At 32.5% G+C, this 11,449-nt stretch overlaps 1 protein-coding gene across 2 annotated transcripts in view; it reads left to right on the forward strand.

The window, feature by feature from the left end:
- Positions 1 to 9,518, forward strand: part of TRIM23 (tripartite motif containing 23) — a 40,600-nt gene extending 31,082 nt beyond the window's left edge. For both annotated transcript variants that reach the window (XM_074282395.1, XM_074282396.1), the window contains 4 exons: positions 1,654 to 1,783; positions 2,434 to 2,544; positions 6,456 to 6,580; positions 7,378 to 9,518. In XM_074282395.1, coding sequence (XP_074138496.1) covers positions 1,654 to 1,783; positions 2,434 to 2,544; positions 6,456 to 6,580; positions 7,378 to 7,557 — 546 coding nt within the window. In that variant the 3' untranslated portion in view covers positions 7,558 to 9,518. The remainder of the gene's footprint in view (positions 1 to 1,653; positions 1,784 to 2,433; positions 2,545 to 6,455; positions 6,581 to 7,377) is intronic.
- The last annotated feature ends 1,931 nt before the right edge of the window (positions 9,519 to 11,449 follow it).

Here is an 11,449-nt window from a genome sequence, read left to right on the forward strand (position 1 = left end):
CTAGGGCCCCCAACTTTACTGTGCCACCAGTGATCTTGTTTCCTGGAATCCTTCTGGTGTCTGCAATTGGAATTGAAACCAGAGACTTTCCTCTCCTAGAAGCACCCACAGTCAGCAAGGTCCCCTCTCTGCTATTCTGTTCACCAGATGTGTGCTAAGTTATTCTCTGCTGCAGTCTGGGATTTATCTGGTCAGCACCTTTTGGTGCCTGAACAGCAGAAGGTCCTTCAATCTTCTACTTAGCTGTCAAATCTCCTCTTCATTGTTTTCCTGGGTACAAGTTTTTTTTGTTTCTCCCCCCCCCCCCCCCCCCCCCCCCCAGGCTGGGGTTAAGTGACTTTCTCTCTCTCTCTTTTTTTTTTTTTTTTTTTTTTTTTGAGTACATTTGGAGAGCAGAAATTTTCTGACCAATATATTTCACCATCTTCTCAGAATTCTCTCCAACTGTCCATTCTTCATATAAGCATTGTTGAATAGGTCAGAGAGCTAACCTTGAGCTGGTAAGATGTCTTGTTCTTTTATATTGTGTGATCTTGGGTAAATTATTTATAAACCCTTCATGCCCCAGATGATATTTCAAGATTCTTAAATTGCAGAACAGTTGTTCATCTACATTCAACCCCTGTAAAAGGGGTTTCTTTTCCAAGAGTTCTGTACATCAAAGACATGCCAGACCCAGACCAATACCCTCCCCTGCATCCCCCTGAAATGTGTTTTCCACTTCACATGTGCCTGAAGATGTATTATGCTATAGAAGATAACTTACAAAAACTTGTTCTTTTCTTTTATCATCTTTAAATGTGCATGTAGGCTTTTTTTTTTTTTTTTTTTTTTTTTTAGACACCAGAAAGTAATTTCTGATGAAATAAGCTAGGTAATTGTTGATGTACTATGTCCTCTTGATTGCCCATTTTACATAAAATACTTTCTGAGCTTTGTGACTATTTGACATCTTCTCTTTAAACTGTCTTGAGTATTGATTTTTTTCAAGATTTTCAAAGGACTTTTTTAGTCCTTCTGACCTCCTGCCAATTACGTCGGGCATCCCACTATGTTAGATGCATGAAAACTGCAAAGCTAAATCCATTTCACTAGCATTTTTCATTGTAAATAGAATAAAAATGTGAAACATGAGAGTGGCAACAGAACAAGTCATTCACTATGGTTGTATCCTTATGTATCTCATTAAAATTTAAATTTTTAGAAATTTGGAGTTTTAAAAGTAATATTATCTGAGACATTTTGCCTTTTCTCCTTTTAAAACCTGGTCCACTCTTTGTAAGACAACACATAAATGATCATATGGTGCTCTAAATTGCATCTGATAAATTTTATGCTACTTAACTATAACAGTTTGCTTTTTTTCAAAAGAGCAAAATTTTATAGGCAAATTTAGGAGTAAATGCTTTAATGTATATTTCACCTCGCTCTTGACCAGTCTTTTTTAATTGAGTTTAATTTAAAATTTGAGATAAAAATGGAATGCAAATAATATGTAAGCCAATAGAATTTTAAGCTTCCATTTAATCTCTTGCATTATTTTCTTGAGATTGACATGACTATCAATATTTAAATTATTGAATAGATTTCTGAATATTAATTAAATGCCTTAATTTCAAAAATGCATTAAATTTTATTTCTCTTAAATTGCAGGATAATAGAGTCCATATTGGACCTAAGATGGAGATTCGGGTTGTCACTTTAGGATTAGATGGCGCAGGAAAAACTACCATTTTATTTAAGTTAAAACAAGATGAATTCATGCAGCCCATTCCAACAATTGGTAAGTACGAATGTTTTCTAATACAATAGACATTTTACAGACAGATCTACAAAAGGAAAATTACTTATGTTCCATAAAATTGTGTTTAAATAGATTGTTTGGCATTCAGAATACATTTTCCCAGAGAAACATTGTTAATAAGGTTTCTAGGCCAGGCTATTTGAAACCATAATGTAGTTGAAATATTAATACTCTAGACCTGACTTCATGATTTTATTATTATTTTTGTGTCCAAATACATTGAAAGTAATAACTGTGTACATTGGCACATCTCACTTTCTACAGGACTGAGAGTAAAGTACGCTCATTCAAATTTTCCATATTGGTCAAAATAGAGATCATCTTGTCTTTGAGGTTCCATTCTTGAGAACCTTGGAAGTGATAACTGATGGAGAAGGAGAAAAAGATAGGTATTTGGTAAATGGATGTAGGGGGGGAGTGAAGGTAAAAGTGATACTTCTTAGAATGAGGACTGGTAGGGAGGGAGTGTCCTATATAGTAGTACATATCCTGTGACAGCACCTCTTACCTCCACAGGAATCCATTTTTAGAGGAAGTGATTCCTGTTTTTCATAAGTTACTTGTGGGGTTTTTTTCCCCTTTATTTACTAAGATATGAAAACTGCATATAATTTTTTTTCTTTCAATAGGTTTTAATGTGGAAACCGTAGAATATAAGAACTTAAAATTTACTATTTGGGACGTAGGAGGTAAACACAAGTTAAGGCCATTATGGAAGCATTATTATCTCAATACACAAGGTAGGTAAGAATAACAGCAGTCTTCATTATTTTATTTATATGTTGGGATTTTCTTTAACTGGCCATATGCAGAAATTACCTCTTTTTGTCTTTTTCTTTTCTTTTTTTTTCCTCCTGAGGCTGGGGTTAAATGACTTGCCCAGGGTCACACAGCTAGGAAGTGTTAAGTCTCTGAGATCAGATTTGAACTTGGGTCCTCCTAAATTCAAGGCTGGTGCTCTATCCACTGCGCCACCTAGCTGCCCCAAATTACCTCTTTTTGAAAAAAATACAATAGTCCATATTCAAATGACCATATTAAATTATCATAGCTGAAAAAGAAATTTAAGGAATTTGTGAAATAAAATTTTAAAATTCTCTTAAAACTTAAATGAAAAAAGTGAATTCACAAAACACTTATGTGAAATAATAATTTTACTTGTATGAAATGATTTATTGAATAGGAATTAGAACAAAGTTATTTTAAGATTGATTTGCATATTTTAAAATTTATTTTAAAAATTCTATTAATATTAATCTTATTGATTCTGTTCCTTTTTAAGCTGAGTATTTTTTTTACCTTGTAGATATGTGTGTATATATGCATTCATGTGTTTCTTCAAAATTAAATTTTATCAATTATGTGAATAGCAAATAGAAGTAAACATGTTCACTAATTTGAATTCTATATTTATATGAATAAAAATATTTGTAAGCTTAAGGAGGACCTTCTTCCATGCATTTAGATTGCCTTTATAAATATAAAATCCTATTCACAGAATGACTGTCCTAGTTTCAGGCTCTAGTTACTCTCTCCTATTCTCTACGAATAATCTCATTTGTTTTACTGCATCTATCTCCTATTTTTTGCAACCTATCCTTCACATAGTTATCTAGTTTTTTTTGCAACCTATCCTTAACATAGTTATCTAGTTGATACTTCTAAAGCACAGATCTCAGTTTCCCTATTTAGGAAGTTTTCTTCAGTTGCCTTTAGGATCATACACAGGGCTCTTCTATTGAACATTTAAAACCCTTCATAATCTGACTCCAGCCTATCTTTCAAGGCTGATTTTACATTACTTCCTTTCATGTACCCTGCCTTCCAACCAAACTGTCCATCTTGATTTTCCTGATACAATATTCATTTCACTCCCTTCAAGCCTTTACATAAACTATTCCCTTTTTCTAGCATTCTCCTTTTTCCTCATCTTTGCCTTTTGGAATCCCTAGTTCCTTTAAAGATTAGTTCAAAATCTTCTAAAAAGGGCTTTTAAAAATTCTAGATTTTATTGTCATCATTCTATCTCTTCCCTGTTTGAAATTACTTTGGGTTTATTTTCTATACAAATTATATATCAAATAAATACAAAGTAATCTCAGTGGAGTGAGATGTGTGCACAGTTAACAACTAGTAGATCAGGAAATGTACTTAATAGTAACTTTGTTGTATTCCCCACTTCCTTCCCTTTATCAAACTTCTCACCTATCCCCAAGACCTGAGCTGCTCAGATCTGATCTGGGTAGACTGATTCTCACCATGAGAGTCTTTTCCCTGCATTACTCCTCCCTTTTGCTCTCAGCCATCTGGACCATTTAGGCAACAGGAAGACTGCATCCTTGGTTCTTTCTTCTCTTGCTTGCTTCCTGTGGACTGGGACTTAGAATATCCATCTTGCTTGACTGTCATAGCACTTAAAAAAAAAAAAAAAAGTCAGTAACTCTGGTCTTTTAATGGAATTGGAAGACTTCCAGAATTTGTTTGCCCCCTGTTGTTTGAAGGTCTCTATGCTTTACCATCTGTTCTGCCTTATCTCCTTATGACTACACAGTTATCTGGCTGATTGCTGCAATCTGAAGATTCCTGGGTTTTGTCTTCTGTTAAACAACTCATCCCTCAAGAATTCTGTGTCTTCCCATATGTTTTATTACTGAATTTTCATTTACATGCTGTCTCCCCTAACTAAGCTTCTTGAGAGCAATTTTTTCTGTTTGCATTCCCAGCACTTTACAATGCTTATGTGCACACTAAATGCTTAATAAATATTTATGCATTCATTCATAGGAATTTTTTTTTTTTTGGTCTTTATATTCCTTATTCCTGACACCGTAATAGGCATTTAATAAATGCCTGTCAAATTTATTATAATAAAAATTGTCTAAAAAGTACAGCTGAGGGCAGGTAGACCTAAGTCAGGAGGACCTAAGTTCAAACCTGGCCTCAGACACTTAATATTTCTAGCTGTGTGACCCTGGGCAAGGCATTTAATACCATTTACCTGGGCAAAAAGAACAGATGATCCCAGAGTGTAAGGGGCTGTTTCTCTGAAGTTATGTAGTGAAGAGCTTGATGACTTGACTTCTTGTTGATTATATTATATTCAAAAGATATTCTTGTTAAGATAAGGGTTTTTTCTGGAGGGCCTTCAAGATATTTTTCACTTTTATGACCCACTTTAGTAATTTTATGATAAAGGCAAAGGAAGGTAATCTAGTTTGACTTGTTCTTAGCTTAATCTAATCCATCTTTAATTTTATAGGTGTGAGGAAGCAAGGATAAATGGTTTGTTCAAGGTCATAAGAGCTAATTAGTTCAAAAACCAAGACTTTTTTTTTCCCTAGCAAATTTGTTTATTTTTATATACATTGCTTTATAAATCATGTTGGAAGACAAAAATCTGACCAAAAGGGAATAATCATGAGAGAGATTTAAAAAAAGAAAGAAAGAAAGAAAAAAAAGTGAGCATAACAGGTGTTGATTTACATTTAGTCTCCTTAGTTCCTTTCCTGGATGCAGATGTCATTTTCTGTCCAAAGTCTATTGGGATTGCTTTGGATCATTGAACCATTGTGAAGAACTAAGTCTTTCATAGTTGACCATCGAACATTCTTGCTGTTATTGTGTACAATGTATTCCTGGTTCTGCTTGTTTCGTTTAGCATCAGTTTGTATAAATCGTCCCAGGACAATTAGTTTGTTCATCATTTTTTATAGAAGAATAATATTCCATTACTTTCATATACCACAACTTGTTCAGCCATTCTCCAGTTGATGGACATCTACTCATGTTCCAATTCTTTGCTACCACAAATATTTTTGTACATGTGGGTCTTTTTGTCTCCTTTATGATTTCCTTGGGATACACACCCAGTAGTGGCACTGCTGGGTCAAAGGGTATGCACAGTTTTATAGTCTTTTGGGAATAGTTCCAAATTGTTCTCCAGAATGGTTGTATTATTTCAACAACTTAACAACTTCACATGTATTAGTGTCCCAGTTTTCTCATATCCCCTTCACTATTTATCATTATCTTTTCCTATCATCTTAGCCAATCTGAGAGATGTCAGGTGGTACCTTAGAATTGTTTTAATTTTCATTTCTCTAATCAATAGTAATTTTGGAGCATTTATTCATATAATTGTAGATGGCTTTAATTTTATCACTTGAAAATTGTCTGTTCGTATCCTTTGACCACTTATCAGTTAGGAAATGACTTATCTTATACATTTGACACCATTCTTTATATATTTTTAAAATGAGATTTTTACCAAAAACACTGGCTGTAAAGATCTTTCTCCTGCTTTGTACTTCCCTTTTAATCTTGTTTCTTTTGGTTTTAATTTAATATAATCAAAGTTGTCCATTTTGAAGACATGTTATATGACTCACTTCTAGGTATTTTAAAAGTTCTTTGAAGTGATTTTTGAATTAAATATTTTAGAAAATGTGTGATATTTCACAGTTTTGTTGATTGCAATAACGTTAGTTTTTCCTAAGTTCTAAAATCTATTTTATCTGCTAAATGTAGGTAATAGTCACATCCTAAACAGAAAGTAGCATGTTAAAAGTTTTTAGCTCATTTAGTTGCAATTGTTTTTGGCAATAATATTTTACTTTTATTTAAGTGAATGTTTTTCTGTTTCTTTTGTTAGCTGTTGTATTTGTCATTGATAGTAGTCACAGGGACAGAATAAGTGAAGCACACAGTGAACTTGCAAAGTTGTTAACGGAAAAAGAACTGAGAGATGCTTTGCTGCTGATATTTGCAAATAAACAGGTATGGAGATGACTGTGTTTTGGAAATTTTTTTCTGTCTTTTAACATTTTCCTTTGTCTTGAAGGATTCATTGCCTTAAGGTAATTGAGAAGAATTAAAAATAATTTTTTAAATGAACAAATTTAAGAATTGATTCCTTAAAATTCTCCTCTGGTGTTCATGATGGCCTTCATATGACCCTGAGAACCTGATCCCAGCACTGCAGACTGCTGGGATAGGATCTACGAGATAATTAAATGACTTTGAAAAAGAAAACTTTGTCATCCACAGGAAGCATATTGGTTATGGTTAGCATAATATTTTTAATCCATAACAATGCCTGAAAATCATGCATTCTACAGAATTGGAAGGATACCTATCTATCAAACTGTTTCCTTAAATTATTAAAATTAGAATTCAGTGAGATGAAACATTTAATAATTTAGCTATTTCTTAAAGTTTAATGATGTTGTTGCTTCCCATTACAAGCCAAATTATTTTAAAACTCAGGTTTTTTTTCGTAATGTTTTAATCACAATTATATAAGCTAATTTCTTGATGCATAAGATTTTAAGAACTCAAATCTTAACTGTTTTATGGTCATTTCAACAATCTCATGTAACCATTTTTTTGGCATACTCTTGTCAAAAAGTAATGCTGTGTAATGCAATTGATTGTAATGAATAGTGGCTTTGATGAATCTGTTTTTAGTTTTAATTCATGATATCTGGATTTAGAATGTGGAATAAGCTTTGACTAAAAAGTAAGTAGAAAATATTAATGCATTTAACATCAGAATATTTATGAATCTCTTATAGGATGTTGCAGGAGCACTTTCAGTAGAAGAAATAACAGAACTTCTTAGTCTCCATAAACTCTGCTGTGGTCGAAGCTGGTATATTCAAGGTTGTGATGCCCGAAGTGGAATGGGACTTTATGAAGGACTGGACTGGCTTTCAAGACAACTTGTGGCTGCAGGTGTACTGGATGTGGCTTAAATTCACATACAGCCCTTGTTTAAAGTTTGTGGTTAACTGTTATTTGCACATGACAAATTGTAAGAAATTCTACATTTCGAAGATGGCAGTTAATGTAGGATTTGTGTTTACAGAACAAAAAGTTTGTATCTTCCATTGGGAATTCAGTTCTCTTTTATACTCGTTAGAGTAGACTAAAATGTTTTCCCTAGCAGATAAAGTTGGTTACAAAGATACTTTGAATTCACATCTTTTTAGGTGAATTTGGACATTTGAGTTTTCAGTGCATTCACTACAAGCACATTAGAACAAAAAGAAGGAAGGTTAAATTACACATTAGATTGATTTACATTGAACATTAGTCATGCAATTAGGAAAGGACAGCTATTCCTGTAAAATTGTCTTAGTTAATTTTCATACCCTTTCACTCTTGGATAGGGGAGTGACTTAATGAGACCAAAACCAAACTGTATCTTCCACTGAATAAGACTCTTCAACCTGACTTTTTTATGTTCAGTGAAATGAAAAAGCTATAACTCTAAAAATTAAACTCTAAAATTATAAAAATATTTTATATCTATTTCTTTATTAAAAACCTAAGCTAAAGTATACTTTATATTATAATAAATGAGACTTAATAAAATTTTATCTTCATAGTCTGTAGATCAGGACTGGTTTTATTGTACAGGCAAAATAATTACCTTGTTTTAGTTAAAATATATATGTATAATAAGCTGTGAAGATCAGATGATTTCCAGTTCATCTGTGATTATGAAAGATCCATTGTTAGGCCTGAACCTAGGTAAGCAATTTGCTGCTTTCTAGGACACAACTTCATATTGGTGGTCCTTTCTGTTTTCAATATGTTTTAAACCATTAGTGGTTTCATAAAATATTAACGTGCATCTTTGTAGCACTATCAGTGAAGCTGCATTTTGTCATGACTATTTAAAATTGTAGCAAACTTACTGAAAATAGGGATGGATCCAGAGTGGGCTTTGAGGAAAAGATACTTAGGTATTCTGTTAGGAAAAAGCCTTTTACCGTATGGGAAATTGTTCAAATGACAAAATATGTATGTTTAAACAAATATATTCTCAGTGTGAGTACATTTCTCATAACATTGTATGATAAGGTCAACTCTTGTTTATTTAACAATAAAGGCCTTGAAAATTTAACATGGGGGGAGGTTACATGGAGAAAATGAAAGAAAAAATGTTTACATCCAGTTTGATCATGCAATGTTTTGTATAAAAGGTTTAAAAAATTTGTGGATTTTTTTGAGTTTTTTCATATTTTAAAGTTATTATCTTATTATGCAAGCATGATTCATTATGTGTAAAAGATGTATGTGGCCTGATATGTCATTGCATCAGTTATTTTGCATATTCATACTCTTGCTTATTTTTTTGTTTGTTATTTTGTTTAGGATGACATTCTATTTTTATCCCATCCAATATGTTCAGTGCAATTCCCCTGAATTGCAAAAGAATGACTTAAGGACAGAATGGTGACCTTTAAATAGTAATATTTTTTTTTCCCTTCATCGATGTAAAATGTATTTTTATTTGCTTAAAAACAAAGTTTATTATTTAAAGAAACAAAACATTTTAAAAAAAAACCTTTAAAGGCTTCTGAAAAACATGTAAATAATATTTAATCATATTTTATCTTTTACTTTGTTTAACCTAAAGTAAATGCTCTGCTGTAAGTGTTGTGTGTGTGTATATGTATGCACACGCATAAAAGTATTATTACAATATGTAAATTATTTAATATTTGACTCATTCTAGTAACTGTGAAAATACTGCATTTGCCTGTAAGCTTTTGAACTGTTTTCTCTATTAGATACCCTGTTTGCTTTCTTTGTATAAGTTATTATTCTCTATGAACTGATTTACTTATGTATTATGTTTGTTTGACCAGTTTTAACTTAGTAATTCACAATCTTAGCCTCTTCCTGAATATAGTCTTGATATGGAATGTCGTTTTCTTATGCTTAGATTCCAATCTATGTTTTGGGAGTGTGGGGGTTTGGGAGTTTGTATTTTAAAGATATATTTTAAACTTCATTATATCATAATTACCAGTAATCTTTTGGCAAATATAGTTTAGTTATTTTTCACTGCCTAAAAAATTGCACTACTAAATATTTTGGTTTAAAAAAATTACCCTTGTGTTGTCAGTTATGAGGTAAATTATTGTAGTTTGGGAAGCTAGATAAGTTTAAGAGGGGGATATGTTGAAATTTTGTGTTTAGTATTTATTAGGGACTGAGATTATAGATTCAGAAAATTCCTGATTAAAAATCATTTACTCCAAACCTCCTATTTTAGAGATAAAACTAAAACCCAGGCAAGTTACATTATTTGCTGAAGATGATACTTGTTGAGTTGTGAGTAAAGCCCAGATCTCTACATTTGTAGCTATACTTCTTTCCCTTCTCTTTTCTATTTTATTAGCACCTGGAAGAAGCTGCAGATCCCCTTGTTTTCCAGATGAGTAAATCTATAGGGGTTCAATCATTTGTCAAATTATTACATAGGTAGTAATTTGCAGAACGGGGACTCTGAAACCAAGTTCTCTGAACCCAAGTATAATATTCTTTATAAATACTGCTGTTCATCAATATAATTAAACTTTTTAATGTCTATTCATTTTAAAAGCAATTAATTCCCACTTATTTCCTGAAACAGCATCATTAAGTAGTAGTGTCCTGTGAAAGTTTTTCACAAGTAATTATTAATATTTGATATTGATATTAGTGGAAAATAAAATTTCTCAAGTGCCCCTTTAGGTTCCAAAATCTTAAAAATGATACTAAGAGTAAGAAAGCCTTGAGTAAGATTTTTTTTTTCCTGTTTTGTGGATATTATTTTACAAATTTACCACTGAATTTTCTTTTCTTCTCTTTTTTTGTTTTCTTTTGCCGAGGCAGCTGGGGCTAAGTGACTTGCCCTAGGATCACACAACTAGGAAGTGTTAAGTATCTGAGTTATCAGATTTGAATTCAGGTCCTCCTGACTTCTGGGTTGGTACTCTGTCTACTGCGCCACCTATCAGCCCTGAATTTTCTTAAATTTTCTTAAATCGGTTTAGTACAAGCCTTTAAGTTAACTTTGCAGTTTTCAAGTCATTTAACATATTTATTGGAAAAAATAGTAGATTACCAATAAGTTGCTGATCTATCTGCAAAACAAGCCTAGAGTCAGGAGACTTGGGTTTTAAGTCTTGGGTCTGCCAGTAATTAGTTGTGTCAAGTTTAAGCAAAACATGTGACCTCTCTGGGCCTCAAGACCCCTCACACATAAAATATTTCACTAAAGGATATCTATCCTAGGACTTTTCTTTCAAATTCATCATAGTGGGAAAATTAATTGCATTCTAAATCTTCACTGTGAAAAACAGCAATCCAGATCTGAGTTCAAGGCTTGCCTGTGTAACATCATGAGCAGTGTTACCATATGCTGGTGGTTTTGTGAGTAGTGATTTGGGAAGGGAGGGAGCACTAAGGTTAGCATAGGTTGCAGGTAAGTCACTGAACTGCTTCCCCCACATAGATGAAATCATAGGTCCCACTTCACTATGTTCTCCAAACTATCTCACGAATATTAAATAATCTAGGTTTTTATGTTTAAGGACTTTTGATCCTCAAGAACAATGGTGTCAGACTGCTGGCCCCATATTAAAAGACTATAAATTAATATTATTTGCATTTTAATTTTTTTTGTTAAAAACATTTCTCAATTGTATTTTAATATGGTTCAGGCAACACTTAAGAGTTTGTAGGGTGATTGACAGCAGTGCTCTGAAAGACCAATTTGAATAAAAAATAGTTTTATATACTTTTAATACTGCCAAGTTAAGTTTTAAATGTGTACATATGCACATCTGCAGTAGACTTCATTGTATT

This window comes from Sminthopsis crassicaudata, chromosome 1, assembly GCF_048593235.1.
Source record: "Sminthopsis crassicaudata isolate SCR6 chromosome 1, ASM4859323v1, whole genome shotgun sequence".
Lineage (NCBI taxonomy): Eukaryota > Metazoa > Chordata > Mammalia > Dasyuromorphia > Dasyuridae > Sminthopsis > Sminthopsis crassicaudata.